At 42.6% G+C, this 17,671-nt stretch overlaps 2 protein-coding genes across 3 annotated transcripts; both read left to right on the forward strand.

Moving 5' to 3' along the window:
• The first annotated feature begins 281 nt into the window (after positions 1-281).
• On the forward strand, positions 282-7,789 carry tmf1 (TATA element modulatory factor 1). 2 transcript variants are annotated; one of them, XM_030777188.1, is made up of 17 exons: positions 282-790; positions 1,128-2,446; positions 2,627-2,730; positions 2,953-3,079; positions 3,242-3,347; positions 3,447-3,589; positions 3,698-3,864; positions 4,128-4,284; positions 4,386-4,478; positions 4,599-4,755; positions 4,953-5,145; positions 5,495-5,564; positions 5,676-5,768; positions 6,008-6,127; positions 6,272-6,430; positions 6,635-6,760; positions 6,854-7,789. In XM_030777188.1, the coding sequence occupies exons 1-17, from the start codon at positions 655-657 to the stop codon at positions 6,992-6,994; spliced, it is 3,411 nt and encodes a 1,136-aa protein (XP_030633048.1). In that variant the 5' UTR covers positions 282-654; the 3' UTR covers positions 6,995-7,789. The 2 variants fall into 2 exon arrangements, with proteins under 2 accessions (XP_030633048.1, XP_030633047.1); XM_030777187.1 differs by having other exon boundaries at positions 6,275-6,430.
• Positions 7,790-9,279: 1,490 nt separating this feature from the next.
• eogt (EGF domain-specific O-linked N-acetylglucosamine (GlcNAc) transferase) lies at positions 9,280-16,463 on the forward strand. Its single transcript, XM_030777891.1, has 15 exons — positions 9,280-9,474; positions 9,805-9,905; positions 10,102-10,210; positions 10,312-10,406; positions 10,562-10,666; positions 11,538-11,644; positions 11,763-11,866; positions 12,721-12,813; positions 12,919-12,990; positions 13,542-13,628; positions 14,798-14,866; positions 15,050-15,111; positions 15,258-15,377; positions 15,797-15,899; positions 16,317-16,463. Exons 1-15 carry the CDS (start codon positions 9,280-9,282, stop codon positions 16,461-16,463), a joined length of 1,569 nt encoding a protein of 522 aa, XP_030633751.1.
• Positions 16,464-17,671: the final 1,208 nt, after the last annotated feature.

A 17,671-nucleotide genomic window follows, 5' to 3' on the forward strand; every position in this document is an offset into this window, starting at 1 on the left:
TATGTATATTGCCAGTAAATAAAAATATTGTTTTACCAAAAGAAGGGGCGTACCTTTTGTCTACATGTATTATATTAAAATTTACTATGTTAATTTAACTTTTTCTTTTCTAGTTCAATACAATATACAACAACTTACATACTCGAATCATTAATCAAGTATCATAATCAAAGTAGGTCATATGTGCTAGACGAGATCGTGACGTCAAACGTGGGGCTGGTTTGTGCTACGTGGAAAGGAAGTAACTTGGTAGTTGGGGCTTGAACGCTGGGAACATATTTGCCAAGTACCAAAACAAAACAGCATCTTTAGAGGCAGTTTATAGTAAAGTGAGGACTGTGCCAACCATGCCGTGAGGCAGTCCCGCTCTTCACTTGCCCGTCAGAAGACGGTATATAATTTTAGCACCAGATGACATCAACGTTTTAAACTGGCGACAGTGCTTTTCTGTGTTTCTCAGAGTTAGCTAGTCAGTGGCCTAGCAGGCTGGCTAACAGGCTAACTGACTCTGGCTAACATATTATAGCTTAAATTGAATGGCTGCGCAGGTTTATTAGCTATATTATGTTAGAAGTGAGCGCTAGATGTTTGTTATAAATATTTAACTTAATGACATCTAGATAACTGAATTATAGAACGAGAACGCGGAGCGCCATGAGTTGGTTTAATGCGTCCCAGTTGTCGAGTTTTGCTAAGCAAGCTTTGACAACTGCCCAGAAATCTATCGACCGAGTTTTGGACATTAAAGAAGAGGATCAATGGGGTGACACTGTTACACCTACTTACAATGGTAAGTTAAAAGGACCTCTCTTGTCAAAGTGTTCTAATGAGTCACGCTCAGTGTCTAATATGCAAATTCGACGACTGAGCAAATATGTAATGTATGCCTGTCAATGTTGACGGCTCGACAACTTGCTTGTGAATTAATCTCACAGTTAGCTAGTCAGGCCGATGCTTGTTTCATCCTTGTGGCATATGCATGACTATATTACGTTGCTGTGGTTGTACTCAGCACTTTGAATGTTTAACTTGACGAGCTTGCACTGAAGCGCCCATGTTTCAGAGTTATTTCTTTGCACGTGCAAGTGGCATTTTGTCTCATGAATAGCTTATGGTTTATGTCGTAGATTTACCGGGAAAGTCAGTATCAACAGGAGGATGGGGCATGAACCAGTGGGACGCCCCCTCAGAGGAATCCCCAAAGACCCTGCCCCCTTCCTCAGAGGCTATCACAAAACCTGTAACCCGGACTGTGGTGGATGAATCTGAGACTTTTTTCAGTGCCTTCCTGCCACCGGGAGAGTTGCAAGGCGTGAAGAAATCCCAGGTGGTGTCTGTGGCACCATCGAAGTCCTACCGAAGGCCACAGGAGAAAGATAAAAAGGAGGATGAGGTGAAGTCTAATGTGGACGTTCAAATACATGTTCAGAAAGACAGAGGGAGCAGTAAAAGTGCTGTGGAGAGTGAGCCTGATGTGGCTGAACCATCAAAACAGGACGTCACAGCACCTAGCATCCTGCTGCAACAAGAACCTGTGCCTCCTGATTCTTTAACCTTGCCAGAGCAAACAGTAGAACAAAAGGCTAGTGAAAGCAACACAGAGCCCGAAGGTTCAACAGACGTATCACAAATAACAGCAGCCGACAAACCCGAGGCCAGTTTAGAAGCTCAAGCAGTGGATGCTGTTGATAGCTCTGAACCTAAAAGTCCTTCAAAACCTCTGGCTGCTCCTCCTAAAGACATCCTTTTAGAATCCAAAGATGCAAAAACAGAGGACAGACAAAGTGATACTCCCTCCCCTCCTGTTAGCGCCTTCTCCTCTGGGACCTCCACCACCAGTGACATTGAGGTTCTGGATCATGAGAGTGTGCTGAGTGAGAGCTCGGCCAGCTCCAGGCAGGAGACGGCCGACGCCAAGGCAGGCCTCCACCTGATGCAGGGTTCCTTCCAGCTGCTCTCTGCTTCCACCTGTGGGGATTTCCCTCGCCTTGATGACTACCCAAAGTTGACCGAGAGCTGTGGCTCTTCTTCGGACGCCTTTGAGCGCATTGACTCTTTTAGCGTCCAGTCGCTCGACAGCCGTAGCGTTAGCGAAGTCAACTCGGACGACGAGATTCCGGGCAACCGGACGCTAGCCTCCGTCACTGCCGGACCCGCTCCCACCCCCGCCCTTCCAAAATCCCACACGGGAGACGAGGAAGAGGATGAGGGGTTGACTGACACCATGAAGGACCAATCTCTTGATGATAACGAAATGGAGGAAAGTGGGCGCAGTGCCACACCGGTAAACTGTGAACAGCCAGAAGAGCTGGCGGAGGTGGAACAAGAAGCTGAATCGCACCTTATGTTATCCAATCTAAAGACTGATGCTGATGAACCAGTACATCCACCCGTCACGGAGGAGAAAAGAGGAGCTTCAACCTTTCAGATCCTGGAGCTTCAGGAGGTTTGGAAGTTCTGCCATTTCAAAACTTTGAAACTATACATCAACAAAGCGTTCATTTAGTAAACTATTTTAGGGATCTGTTCAAGACAGCTAACTGGGCAAGAAAACATGAAATGCAAGAAGTGACAAATGTTTTCACAGGATTCTCCGTTTTGTAACTATCCCTGCACTTTTTTTCAGATTATCGATGAGCTCACGAGCAAACTTGAGAAGAGAGAAACGCAACTGTTAGTTGTCAGTAAAGACAAGGCCAGGCTTGAAGAGGAGTGTGATAATCTGAAAGAGTAAGTCCAAAAAAAAAAAACAGCACTGGAAGATGCATTTATCCGTTTGGTGCATGTCTACATGGGAAATTACGAAAATGGAATAGGTGGTGTAACCCTCTATTTTGTACAGTGAAAAAAAAAACACCAGTTATAGACTGGCAGTAGCCCTATGGTAACCTGTTTGTCAGGATTTGTGAGATGTCACTAAACAATGATGTGTTAATATAATGTGTCTCACAGCGAGGTAATAAGCCTAAAGGAGGAAAGTTCTAGTGTTCAGTCTCTGAAAGAAGAGTTTACCCAGCGTATTGCAGATGCCGAGAGGAAGGCTCAACTCGCCTGCAAGGAGAGGGACATCGCCAAGAAGGTAAGCCATGTAAACAGCACCACCTGTTTAATAATTTACTACCTTCTGTTCCAGAAGCAGCACATGCTTTTCTAAAGCAGATGTTTTATGAGGTTATTATGATCCATAAAAGTTGGTAAACACTGCATGCTGTGATTTTTTTTTTTTATGTTGTTGCCTTAGGAAATTAAGGGCTTAAGAGAGGAACTATCTATGAGGTTCAACTCAAATGAAACGCTGGAACTGATCAGAGAAAAGGAGGAACAGATCCGAGGTCTTCTGGAAGAAGGTGAGACTCTTGTCTACGGGTGTTGGCTTTCTAACACCTCCAACTTGTTAATGAAGTGAAAAGAGCAGCGGTTAACTGAGAGTTTTCTACCGCTCTTAGGTGAGAAACTATCCAAACAGCAGTTGCAACATTCCAACATCATCAAAAAGCTGCGTGCAAAGGAGAAGGAAAGTGATAACATGATCAGTAAACAAAGCAAGAAACTAAAGGAGCAAGAAGAGGAGCTCAAACATCTACAGCAGGTCTGTTAGTTTAACATACCTGAAATGTGATGACCAAAATGAAATCGACGCAGGTTTGGGGACGGCATTATCTCAAAGCTGTTAGTGAGAGAATCTCTCTGATTGAAGGTTCTTGATGGGAAAGAGGAGTTGGAGAAGCAACACAGAGAGAACATTAAGAAGCTGAATGCGGTTGTGGAAAGACAGGAGAAGGAGCTGACCACGCTACAGAGCGATGTGGAGGAGCTTCAGGAGAAGAACCGCAGCTTGCAGGCAGCCCTGGACAGCTCTTACAAGTACGCACATTTATTGAAAAAGAATCGCAGAACAGCACTAACAGTCTCCCTATGGGAATACACCCTAGGGACCCTCTCTTATTTGCAGTTACAGGATAACATATGGTTGGTTTGCTGTAACCTTTGGTTATGCTCCAGTGAACAATTTACCAAAACAAAGGAATGTGCTATTGCTATTAGAGAGGATTTATGGTTTCTGTATTAATCCCAAATGTGTGATAGAGTAAACCTGGCGTGGATTAAAAATCGGGCTGTTTGTTCAGGGAGCTGGCAGAGCTGCACAAGGCCAATGCCACCAAGGACAGCGAGGCCCAGGAAGCCGCTCTGAGCCGGGAGGTGCAGGCCAAGGAGGAGCTGAGCCTGGCCCTGGAGAAAGCCCAGGAGGAGGCTCGCATGCAGCAGGAGGCCCTGGCCAATCAGGCAAGTTTCAGTAGTCAACATGGCCTCATGACTTGAGTTCATCCGTCGTGTCCACAACGAACTGTTCATGTAGTCCTGTTAAGTAATCATGTTCTTTACAGGTCACGGATCTGAGACTGGCCTTACAGAGAGCTGAGCAGCAGCAGGCCAGGAAAGAGGACTACCTTAGAGAGGAGATCGGTGAACTCCAGCAGGTAAGACCTGTATTGTTAAGCCACAGAATGCTGTCCTCGTGAAGTGTTTGGAGACGTATGTGAGATATTGATTATGAAAAGGATCAAGGTACCAGCGATACATATTCGGCTCCCCTACAGAGACTGCAGGCGGCAGAGACTAGAAACCAGGAGCTGAGTCAGAGCGTGACCTCTGCCACACGACCTCTGCTCCGTCAGATAGAAAACCTGCAGGCCACACTGGGCGGTCAGACTGCATCATGGGAGAAGCTTGAAAAGAGCATCTCTGATCGATTAGGTGAGGACCGCATGAGAGTGTATCTCTTTTTTTTTTTTTTAACATTTCAGTGTGTATCAAGGAACTCCTCGTTGTGCTAGAGTTGCTTTGATTGTTCAAAGAACTATTATGCTCCCCAGCCAACCTTATTATTCTCCTGCAATAACCCCCCCCCCCCCCCCCCCCTCTCTGTCTCTACCTCCTCTCTGCTGGAACAGTGGAGGCGCAGGCCCAGCTTGCTGTTGCTGTTGAGAAGGAGCGGGCAGCCACAGAGGAGCTGCACACTATCAAGGCTCAGCTGGCATCGTTAGAGTCCCAGAATTCCCTGCTACGGCAGGAGAAGGGCCGTGTGCAGGGACAGCTGGAGGCTGAGAGGACTCGACGGGAGAAACTAGAGGACGACAGCAGCAGGTAGCAGAGTTTACTGGAAGAGTTTTCTGGAAGATATTAAAGCAAAGTCAACTTCCTTCTTCCTGTTTTCCAAGGTTACTTAGCACAGCAGAGACAAAGCCATCGAGGATGAGTGCCTTTAGGGCATGGTCTCGCTTGCTGTGAACATGTTTACATAATTTTTTTTTTTTATATTTTACAATCTCCTTTCTCAAAAAACCTGGACCTTTGCTCTGGGCATAATGTAGTAATAAAAGATTGCCTGCTGTCACTAGCTGTAAGTTCTCATTTATGAGAATCAAAGATGTGTGTGTGTGTGTGTTTGTGTGTATTACATGCATGTGGTTTGCCTGTTGCTGATTTTGTTTAGGGAACGTGTGGAGCTGGAGAATCTGAGACAGGAACATTCCCGAACTCTGGAGGAAGCCAGGAAGGAGAAGGTAGTGTGTGTGTGTGTGTGTGTGTGTGTGTGTGCTCCCTAACCACCATGCCACTGCCACAGGAATGTCAGTCAACAAATTAAAATGTCCTCTCTGTCTGTCCTCATCTAGCTGCTACTCACCAATCAGCTGGAGATGGAAAAAGTCAAGGTGGAACAAGAAAAGAAGAAATGCTACCTTGCTCAAGAGGCCTTAAAAGAGAAGGTAGGACCTCGCCTTGTACAAAACACAAAGACCCTTGTTGACCTACCGGGTTCCCTAAAATGTTTATTTCAGGCTGTGTTGGGTCTGTCTGAAATTTGTTACTCTCCAGTAATCTGAGGATCTTGCTGATAATGGTTATACAGTTAGTCATAATGAGTGCTGAAGGTCCGGTAGTATGTTATGAGTAGTATCTAAGTTGTAGTCCAACTAAAATGATAGATATTTGTGTTTGTCATTAGGAAAGGAAGGCGCTTAGCCTGTCTGTAAGTGAACCCCCTGCCTCCTCCACCCCAACCCTCTCCCGCTCAAGCTCCATCAGCGGAGCGGACCACGCGGGCCTGCACGCGTCTTTTTCACAGGTATGTCTACCAATTCTTTACCTCGTCAGTTCCTTATCTCACACAGTCTGTTCTACTTCTGCCTGCTTTCTGCCCAGTAAAATGGAAGAATTGCAGTACTAATGTTTTTTTTTTGTTTGTTTGTTTTTTCCCTTAACTGTTGAGCAGCAGGAGGATTCTCCGGATCACTCCTTTGGCACAATGACCATGTCTATCAGTGGGACCAACTTATACGAGGCCGCGCGCGTAGGGGGCGGCTCCAGCATTATTGAAAACCTCCAGTCTCAACTCAAACTCAGAGAAGGAGAGATCGCACAGCTACAGGTATCAGGCATTTTTACCATCCCGTCAACTAACAGCATTGCATACTCCTCATTGACATTTTGATTTGCCAAAGTATTCATGCTAGTGTTGCATGGTAACTCACTCACATATTTATTCTGGTGAGATTTGAGTTCATATCCGAAACACGGCGTTTTCAGCGTTATATAACGCTTCTGTCCGTCTCTGATTTTTCCATCCCTTCAGCTCGAGATCTCAAACCTAGAGAGGAGTCGCTCTGTCATGGCCGAGGAGTTAGTCCGACTGACCAATCAGAACGATGAGATGGAAGCCAAGGTTAAGGAGATTCCCAGGCTGAGAGTACAGCTCAAGGTGAGTCGTTCATCAGCGTGTCCTGTTAACACAGTCGCTTTGGTATTTGGCCGTGGTTACATCACTTTTGTATGGTTTTTTTTTTTGTCTCAGGACCTGGAACAGAGACACAACACTATTCTGCAGATGTACGGAGAGAAGGCGGAGGAGGCAGAGGAGCTGAGACTGGATCTCGAGGACGTGAAGAATATGTACAAAACGCAAATCGACGAGCTGCTGAAAAATCAAAAATAGACTCTGGCAATATGCTTGAAATAAACAGGCTTACAAGTGCATTTACTGTACAAGAGTACAAAATGGCAAATTTTCAGATTGCAGAACCTTGGTAATTTGAGAAAATCTTACCATGCTTTACAGAAGTAATTTTTTTTTTTTTTTATATATATTTTATTGATCCTGTCATATAGCTATTTAAGACTACTTTGGGAAGAGTGGGTTACAACATTTTAAACGTGATCTTATTGGTCTAATCAGTCTATTTAAATCTATTCAGATTTTATTAGTTCATTTGTGCAGGTTAAGGTATTCTAGGTTAATTAACACAATTTAAAAAAAAAAAAAATCTTACAACATTGCCTCTCATAAGCCTGGACAATGTAATAGACATCCCGTAAGTTAGGACCTCTCTCACTCAAGGAATCAATCTTGTGATTAAGAAAATATTTATTCCAGATAAATTTGTAGAATTTAATGGTTGTTCACTTGAAGGGTTACTTCTCAGTAATCCAGAAGAATGAGACACACGTGACGCATCCGAGGACATTTTACGCATCATTGGACTTGCAGTTTAATCAAAGCTGGATATTCAAGGCTAATTGTGACACCTGCACTATGATACCTTTTTGTTTGTTACATATGTAGATTGACTTTTGAGTTATTTAAGTAAATTACAGAACATTGCACAGTTCTTTTGTTTGTCATGAATTCATCACGTTGTTTGTCCAAATTTATCCTTGATACGAAGTAAACAGTATCTCCCGCTATTCTGGAATTGGGGAAAAAATGGATAAAATTGGGATGGTATGTATGTATAAATGTATAGATAACAAAATAAACATACTATTGAACGGAAAAAAAAATATATTGTTTTCAGTGGTGTCTTTCAAATGTTACATCATGCTAGAAGTTATTTCTTAATTTTTTGAACATTTGTGAACCATTTCTTGACCGTTTCGTTGTTTGGAATTTGTAACAAAGGAACACAACATAGATGAACAACTCCATCTTGTGACTAATAATATATTGCATGCCGGCTATTTGTTTCCGGTAGTATGGCGACTCGGACACCTAGTTCTTTTTAGTTTGTGCAAAGAGGTAAGTACTGATTAAGTAATTAGCTATCATGCGGTTTGTAAAAAGCTTGATGATTGTTGGGACGTTGTTTTTGCTATTATATCAGCTAGCCTAAGGTGCTCTTTCCAGGCGCCACGAAATGTTCCCAGAGAGCCATATGCAATGCTGTAGGCGTTTACTTTTAAGACTATGCGAGCAATGCAGCTGGCATCTTACCAAATCTCTCTTGCGCACTGCTATTCTCTCGCTAGTATCGTCAGTTCTTTCTTTCTTTTTTTTTTAATCATTATAGTTTAAACTACGCAAATGTTGTCATACGGAAACTACAAACCGTAAGCTACCTTTACTATGTGCACAATTCCAATACACCCACAAACACTATAATCACTTTATACTGCATTGCGATCCAACGGATAATTCCACGTTTACGGTTAATACATTAAACTACTAATATTTTGTAGGGCGCATAGAAAATGAGCCTATCAGGAATGTATACTGTCTGTAAAATAACTGCTGAAGCACAGTGCATTCTTTTGTTGAATAACTTCCACTATGTCTAGACCGACATCGCTCCAAACAGCGAAAGTCGGTAAGGAGAAGCTGGCAAAGGATTTCTGCTAAATACACTTTAGCACTAATTTGTTAGATTCAGTGTAAACAACAATGTTATGTTTTCCAGCACAACACAATTCTGTAATTAACCAAATTACAGCACTGTCTTATGCAAGTTGTTAAAGCGGATTTTTAGTCACTAAAAAGCTAGTGCTGTGACTTGTGATCAATTTACAGAACATTACAGCCACAAGCTGGCTACATTCCGTTCACCGCCCTGTGTAGTAAACTGCATGGGAGCGCAATGTAAGGTATGCGGTGTCATATTGTCTGTTGTGGTTTTACTGTGACTCCTGTGGGAAGCGATGTTCTCACGAGTCCAGCTCACTCCTGCTTCTCACTGAATGAACACTTGTTTTGATGACAGTTTCCCATATTCCAGTCCTGATTGCTTAAACAATAGTAGGAAAAAGGTCACTAATATTTCCTGCAACAGGAGCTCTATATGGAGTCAAATCCGTTCAGAGGCAGGTTCCCACACTATGTCCAGTCTCAGCATTGGTCTCTGTCTTGACATCTTACACTGGATTCATATGCCTTTGGCTCTCCCTCCGCAGTTTCTGGTTTGTGCTGTGAACAAGGGTGGCTGTCCCATGTGTTATGAATGAAGGACTATGCTGCTGTTGGTTGCACTGGGCATGGTCTTTACTTACACTGTGGTCACCACCGAGGAGGCTAAGAACATCAGCCACAAGCCACAAGTCAACTACAGCAGCCTTGGGCTGCCAGAAGAGCATATTCCCTACTTTCTACACAACAACAGAAAAGTAGCCAAACTGTGCAAAGAGGATCCGCTTTGCCCTTTTAAAGTAAGATATTTTACTCTTATTATTGACGTATTGCCTTTGGAATGTAGTGGGGTAAATGAAATGGATTTTTTTTTTTTTTAGGACATAGAGGTTGGGTTTTAGATCTACGTTTGGCCTTTAGCCTATCTTTGAATAATACAAGCTGATGTAATGTAATGCTACACTTTTTTTTTCTTTTGGTTATATTCAAACAAATGTAGATAAACGTTAGTAACGGCATTTTTATTTACACTGATAAAATGATAACGATGAACTAATATGGAGATGACCTCTGAGATTAAGTGTCTCTTGCTGCTGGATACTCCTGAATGCTGTTGTGCTCTGTGACAGGATGCTCTGCTGCATAAAGAGGCCTGCTGGGGCTATGAGAAGAACTGCTCTCCTGAACACCGGTACGGCTTCCCTGTCTGCACCTCCGTGGACTCTGGATGGTACGATCCCTCTGTGTCTTGTTTTTTTTTTTTTTTGGATGTGAGACTATGAGGAAAGCAAGAGAAATAAACATTCTGGTGAAATATTCTGCCCGGTCAGATCAATGGCCTGTTAAATTCACAGCCGTTTCAGCAGAAGTTGTAGGTGAATATCGATTGGATCTTTTCTTCTCTCCCTCCCTCTCCGCTTTCTCAGGGCGAGTTCACTGCAGACGGCTCAAGAGCTGTTTTGGAAGCAGGCCGACTTTGGCTACGTGAAGGAGCGTCGGAGTGAGATGAAGACACTCTGTAAGCCTTTAAGTCCAGTAAGCTTATCTTTTCCCCCTTCAGCGTCTCTTGGCACATTCACGTAGTCCTCGGTCTAAAATTAGTTTCAGATGAATAATCTTTCCTCATCTTTCTTTAGGGCGGCTCGTCCCTTAAATGTACCAGCCACACACGCTTTTGCAAAGCCACCGATCTTTATTTGGACCTGAGAAAGCCACGTAGAGGTCACGAGAGGTCAGTGCTGGTGGCCAACGTAAGGTTGGGAAAGGGTTAGGAAATGCTGAATGCCGCAGGGGGGTAGGAAATGCTTCATTATGTGGAATGGTGTCTTTTGATGCATAGTTGTGTCGCGGGTGCTTCCTGTTTAGCATTTGCGATTGTCTCTGCAGGTACAAAGAGGACTTCCTCCTGGAGGGTGAGATAGGTGGACACTGCAGGTTAAACAGCAAAGCACTGGCTGCAGAGGGACAGCATAAGAGTCCTCTACAGTCCTGGTAAGAGTCTTTGCATGAAGACTCAAAGATTTAAAACAAGCTACGAAGGACTCACAAGTTCCTTGCGTAGTTATAGTCTCATAGCATGATGCATTTTCAAGCTCTCAGAGTGCAATTCTGCTATTCTCGCTCTCATAAGAAAATGTGAAAAGGAGATGCCGCAACTTCAGGAATGATGTTCTCTCTGTTATGAATATGGAAGAAGTATGAAATCTTCAAGCAGTAGCGTAGTGAGTGTTCCCACATCCCATAGAGGTAAAATTGTTTACTTACGCTGATAAACAAAATAATTCTTTTCTCATAATGAATCCAAAACGGAATCACATTCAGCAACATCCCTTTAAAAAATTAATGTAGTGTCTTCTTTTGTCGACTGGTTGATTTTGTTTATTTAATTGTCTGTTAGATTTCTTTTTAGCCTGCAGTAATCAAATCAAATCCTAGATTAATTTCTTACAATTTCTGCTTGTCACTTGAAGTCATTTTAACAAAATTAATGACTTGACAAGTGTTTGAGCTGTGTTCGTGTATCAATTTGGGAACAAAAACATTGCATAATCATAGGAGTCACAGTCTAGCGCTTACTAAGAAAACTATAATCCTCTTTTATCTTTTAATCTTTATTTATTGTGTATTGCTCCTCTTCATATTTAATCTTTTACCTTCGATTTTCCCTTTAACCCTTCATTCCTTTAACTGTTGTTGGAAAAAGAAGATTCTCTGATCACGCACATTGCTCTTAAACCGTGCTAAACATTTGCCGTCCGGAATAAACCAATATGAAGGCGGATTCAATGAAACGCAATACATAGTCCTAAGATCTTTCAACACCGACCAACCCCTCGGAATTGGTTTTTTTTTTTCGTTCAAGGTTTGCGGAGTTGCAAACGTACACTGAGCTGGATTTCCACCCTGTGGATGATGGACACTGTGACCTCATCATTGAGAGACCCACCGTGTTTATGAAGCTGGATGCAGGTAAAGATCATCCTTCCCTAAACATCTCTTTTTTTTTTTTTTCTGAGCTTCTTTACTCATACAGAGCCCTTTATCTGACACAAAAACTGTTTTTTTTTTTTTTTTGTTTACCTTTCAGGGGTGAATATGTACCATCATTTCTGTGACTTTGTCAACCTTTACGTTTCCCAGCACCTGAACAACTCTTTCAGCACGGACATTAACATCGTCATGTGGGACACTGTAGGTATTCCTTTGTCACTTTGTCGCACTCAGTAATGAATCTTTCTTTTCTAGAGCTGACACCGCCCGATAATCGAGGCAGTGTGTGCTACCAAATTGAATTTTAATGAGAAACGAAGTCTGCGGCCAACCCTGGCTTCGCGGCGCTGGCTTCCACAGGCAAGCGCTTGTGATGAGACACGCCGTTTCTTGTCTGCAGACAAAACAAAAAAAAAAAAACGAAGCTTGGCATTTTAATCTGTGCCAAAACTCTCAGGTCAATGCCTCACAGCCCGTGGTGAACGGTGCCTCGTGTGTGCCCGCCGAAAAGATCAAGAATAAACACAGGGGCAAGAACCACAATGATTTCTGGGAAACCTTATCCTGTCCATTGTTCCTTCATCTGTTTTTCAAGGATTAGGAAGACGGGGAAGAACGAGAGGGTGTGGAGATGGAGGGAACTTTTTTTTTTTAATCGGGCAAACAATGAGAGACTGGGGTATGCCCAGTGGAAAAAAAAAACAAAAAAAAACATGGCAAAAATAGTATTCGTTTTTTTTTTTTTTTTTCTGGTCTTCTATGGTTTCATGTTATGAAAACAATCACAAAGAGGGGGATTTTGGAAATTAAAGACTGAGTGCTGAGTCTAAAGTTTGGTTAGAAAACCCCCTGCTGTTTTGGAGTTTCTGTAAAAAGATACCTTTATGTCTTTTGTGTCTGTTTTCTCTCTCTCTCTCTCTCTCTCTCTTTTTTTTTTTTAAATTGAATGAGAAACTGTTTTGACTACAAGCGCATAGCTAAGTAAAGATCGTGAAGCTGGTCTCATCTGTTCATCTGTTCTTTAATGTTTCTTTTTTTTTTCTTCTTCTCAAAAGAGTTTTTATGGCTACGGTGACTTGTTCAGTGAAACCTGGAAGGCCTTCTCGGATTATGACATCATTCATCTGAAGACCTATGACTCGAAAAGGGTAAAAAAAACCCCCAAAAAACACCATCTTATCTTTTCACCGTTGTTTTTATACCGTCGTACTCATGGTTACCAAGCCCTTTTTATGACTGGTGTATTTGAACAGGTGTGCTTCAGAGATGCCTTCTTCTCGTTACTGCCCAGAATGAGGTATGGCCTTTTCTACAACACTCCTTTGGTGAGTAATCCCTGAACCACAGTGGTTATATGAAGCCTGAGAAATACAGCATGACTCAAGAACATTGAATCTGAATTTCTGTCTGTGTATATTCCCTATCTGCTGCATTCCGGTATGATTCAACTGTTCCCTGTTTGTTTTTTCCGTATTCCGTTTGTGTCAATCTTGTTCGATATGTTCAATATATAAACATAGGCTCATAGAATTATTCTGTAAAATGACACTGGTATGTAGTTACAGGACGCCTTGATGTGAGAAATACTGATGTGTGTCCTTGGTATCTGATACCTTTGATTACTTTACTGCCTCTGAGACTTCAATACGCACCTCTACCTGCCACTCTTATCACTGTTATATTCATGTCCCCTGTGATCTCACTAACATGTGCAAAACAACCAGCTGCAGTATATTGCTCTGTCTATGTGCTTTCTGTGTGTATGCGTGTTCTATGTGTGTGTATGTATGTGTGTGTCTGTGTGTGTGGTGTGTGTACATATTTGTGTGTGAGAGAGCGATGTAACTGACAGATTCATACGGTGTGTAATCGACAGATCTCTGGCTGCCACAGTGAAGGGATGTTCAGAGCGTTCTCCCAGCACGTCCTTCATCGACTGAACATCCCACAGGAGGGACCTAAAGTAGATATCCCCACGCACACACACACGCACACGCACACACATACACACATGCGTACACACACGTACAGGTACACACACACACACACACACACACATGCGTACACACACGCACAGGTACACACACACACACATGCGTACACACACGCACACACACACACACACACACAGACACATGAGGGGAGGGAGAGATATTTAATTCTGGTAGTTCTTGCAGGCTGTTTTTATGGTCACTGTGGACAGTTGGGTAGGCCTGACTGATTTAATTTGGGGAGCGGCTGGTGGTAATATGCTAAGAACAGCTGGAGTTTTAGGATAGTGCGAACGCTAGCTCTCACCCCCTCACAGCCGATCACATTACGAGGCACTTCCAGTCTCTCATACTCTTACAGAACTACTTTCCACTCTACTGACAGCCTGCTTTACATCCTGGTGCCGTTTTCTCTGTATCTCTCCTGACTGTACTTAAAGTCAAAATGTTAATCACTGTTCTAGCTTTGGCATCTTCATTTTATTGGGCCGTTATAAGTGCAGATTATTTGGCCACTGAAGAGTGGACAAAGAGGAACTTCATTATTAGTTTTTTGTTCCTCTCCTGAAATATCACAAAGCCAGTCCTCTCAGTGAGTCAGTGCTCTCAGTGAGTCAGTGCTAAGTGTAGTCCTGGGCGCTATCTGATCAGAGTATCTGATGAAGTATCTGATCCAAACAGACACTAGATGGTGCTGTTGTGTAACTGATCTCTGTACATTTGTGCTTGTGACTCGCTTCAAAAAGATTCTTTTTTTATCACATTAAAAGCAAACAAACTAACTGAATATTTATGTGTGTGTGTCTACACACACACACACACACACACACACACACACACACACACAATTATTCAGTTACTTTGTTTGCTTTTAATGTGTGTATGTGTATGTGTATATACAGTGTATAAATATAAAATTTTCCAAGCAATAGTATATTCATCACAAAAACACATTTTAACAGCAATTTTATTTGAGCTCTCTTTAGGAAATATGTCACTTGATCAATGAGCCATTAAAACAGCACATCGGTGCATTAATTAAACAAACAAATTGCCCTAAGCGTAATATCTGTCTTTTTTTTCTTTTTTTTTGACACCGTCCTTTCTTTGGGCTTCCGCTGAGCGTGTGCTCTGATTACAGGAGGGCAAAATCCGTGTCACGGTCCTGGCGCGGAGCACAGAGTACCGTAGGATATTAAACCAGCAGGAGGTGAGTGTAGCTCTGCACACTCTCTTTTATTCTATTGATTTATCGCTTGGCTTTCTTAACTGGCTGTTTAAAATCTTATTTGCTCTAAACTCCTGTGAAGTAAAGAGTTGTGATTTATGCCGGTCTCCGTCCGTGTTTGTTTGAGCTCTCGTTAATCAAGGCTCTCTCCCGCACCGTTTGCAGCTTTTAAACGCTCTGAAGACGGTTCCCATGTTCGAGGTCAAACTGGTGGATTACAAATACAAGTGGGTGAACGCGTCTTTTGTGCGTAGTTGAACCGGGGCTCTGGAGATAAGTGCTGTTAAATGGTGCTTTGAGCTTTGTGTTTTAGGTTAGCGAAAACTTAACAGGAGTGTGCGTTTGTGTGTTGTGTGTGTGTGTGTGTGTGCAGGGAGGTCCCGTTTCTGGAGCAGCTCAGGGTGACCCATAACTCTGACATATTCATTGGAATGCATGGAGCTGGCCTCACACACCTGCTCTTCTTACCTGACTGGGCCGTCATCTTTGAACTGTATGTAAAACATTGTGTGTGTGTGTGTGTGTGTGTGTGTGTGTGTGTGTGTGTGTGCGTGCGTGTGTGTGTGTGTGTTTCGTGTCTGTCAGCATATTATTTATTTGGAAGTTTTCTACAAAGTATTACCTATACTATCTCATTTTCCAAAAGTCTCAACTGGTACATAAGATGAAGCCTTAAAGTGACCTGAACTTACTTTTGTATATGTGTGAAAAAGAGAACTGAACCCACTTTGTTCTGTGGTGCCATGTGTTTCCTTCTGTTGTATGTGTGTGTGTGTATATTTATGTGTGTGTGGGAAGTGACAGTGAAGTATGGTGTAATTAAATAGGCATGTATCAGGCCAGCACTCCTCAGACTGTGAGCCCTTGGTCACTGGGAACAGGAGATAAAGTGTTTGGCTCTGTTTTCCACAGATATAACTGTCAGGATGAGAGCTGCTATCGAGATCTGGCCCGCCTGCGGGGAATTCATTACATGACTTGGCAGAAAAGGGACAAAGTGCTCCCACAGGATAAGGTAGAGAAGGAGTCAGTGCCTCACATTACTCACTCTCACCTGTGAATTGGGGAACTTAAGTTCAACAGCTATTGATCAGCACCCCCTCATAAACAACTAAATTCGACTCAAAACAAATGTTATTCTGCACTCCCCAAATACCCACACAGGGAATGATTCACTCTCACTCTCTCTCTCTCTCTCTCTCTCTCTCTCTCTCTCTCTCTCTCTCTGCCCTCTTCCTCTCTCAGACACATACACGGTCACACTGTTATTTCCTGACATCCACTCCCTAAGATAATTATTTCTCTCATGTATTGAACTGAAATTGAAATACACTCCAGTAATCCCGTGATCTAACTTGCGGGAGGGCAGTGTGTTTTTTTCGCTAGGTCTCCTATTTTCGGAAAATGACCTATTTGCTCTCTCCGTCCACAGGGTCATCACCCTACTCTGGGTGACCATCCTAAATTTACTAACTACTCTTTTGACGTGGAAGAGTTTATGAGGATGGTCGTGCTGGCCGCTGACTATGTGCAACAGCATAGAAAGTGGCGATTAAAACAAAGACGCGATGAGCTTTGAGTCAAGAGGAAGAGAAAAAACGCTTCACGCGAGACAAACGTGTCACTCCTCTTTACCCAACTACTGAAAACACTCCATCAAACCGTCGGCACGCTGATGATGTCACGTGCGCGTAAGCTCACATCTGATCTGGTCAAAACGCGCACATTAACCCTCTGTAGAAATGAGAGGAAATCAATAGAGATTAGCGATCTCTGGTCTTGTTAGCTTGCCGTTTATTCTGCTGTTCCGTTGCACAGAGGTACTGTGTAGCCTTTTTGAATTTGACAATGCTTTAAGTATCTGATTGCTGAGGAGCTATCATGGGGTTATCCCTTGGCTTTTTTTTTTTTTTCTTCTGTTCATCGGCACGCTAGGGTGAGCTCTCCCTGCCCAATCACTCCAGGCTTTTATTAGAGCTTAATCAACAGTGAGAATCAACGTCACAGTTACTCCCTTTGTCCAGATGTTTATCAGGATCTGATGTGTTAACACGTTCATTTACTAGACATCCAGAAGGACTGATCCTCCTCTACACTTAACTCACACTCCTCACAGAATTGTGCTCGCTCGCATTTCACCAATGTGTGTGTGTGTGTGTGTGTGTGTGTGTGTGTGTGTGTGTGTGTGTGTGTGTGTGTGTGTGTCACATAAATAATCTTTTACCAAGCCATGTTTTTTTTTCATTGCGTGTAGGGAAATTACAGAGAAACACTAAGTCACCAATGTACTGTATTTATTGAGATGCCATGCTTTTTAATGTTTTTGCCTTTGATTGAAAAAGGAAAAAAAAAATCTTTCAGAGGAATATTGTATGAGTACTCTTATTGAATGTTATGAAACTTTTATTTCAACTGTATTTTTTTTAAATAAGATTTGGTTATATTAAATTGATTAAATAGAGTACTTTGGATGATACTGTCTCAGATGGTGAACCTATTCTAAAATAGTTGTTCCTAATCTCTGCATCAGTGCCCATAATAGTATTTGGTGGTCTAAACACCAATATTCATAATGTCTGTTTTTTTTAAGACAATGGATATGAAAGATCATATGAGCTTTGTTTTATTTAATACTGTACTCATTGTTTTTGTCTTACACTCCTGGGACCTTGCTTTGTATCTGTAAGAGAAAGATATTTTAAGGAATGTAATTTGGTGGGGGGCGATTTTTGCACGACTTTTTGTATTGGAGCAGCTTTGGAAAGAGAAATGAAATCACTTTAAAGG

Source organism: Chanos chanos, chromosome 6, assembly GCF_902362185.1.
Source record: "Chanos chanos chromosome 6, fChaCha1.1, whole genome shotgun sequence".
Taxonomy (NCBI): domain Eukaryota; kingdom Metazoa; phylum Chordata; class Actinopteri; order Gonorynchiformes; family Chanidae; genus Chanos; species Chanos chanos.

Coding starts and splice junctions, on each gene's coding strand:
- eogt (XM_030777891.1), top strand. CDS start 9,280: ATGCTGCTGTTGGTTGCACTGGGCATGGTCTTTACTTACACTGTGGTC. Junction 10,407..10,561: donor CCACGTAGAGGTCACGAGAG/GTCAGTGCTGGT, acceptor TTGTCTCTGCAG/GTACAAAGAGGACTTCCTCC. Junction 15,378..15,796: donor TGGGCCGTCATCTTTGAACT/GTATGTAAAACA, acceptor TGTTTTCCACAG/ATATAACTGTCAGGATGAGA.
- tmf1 (XM_030777188.1), top strand. CDS start 655: ATGAGTTGGTTTAATGCGTCCCAGTTGTCGAGTTTTGCTAAGCAAGCT. Junction 5,146..5,494: donor CTAGAGGACGACAGCAGCAG/GTAGCAGAGTTT, acceptor GATTTTGTTTAG/GGAACGTGTGGAGCTGGAGA. Junction 6,128..6,271: donor TGCACGCGTCTTTTTCACAG/GTATGTCTACCA, acceptor TTAACTGTTGAG/CAGCAGGAGGATTCTCCGGA.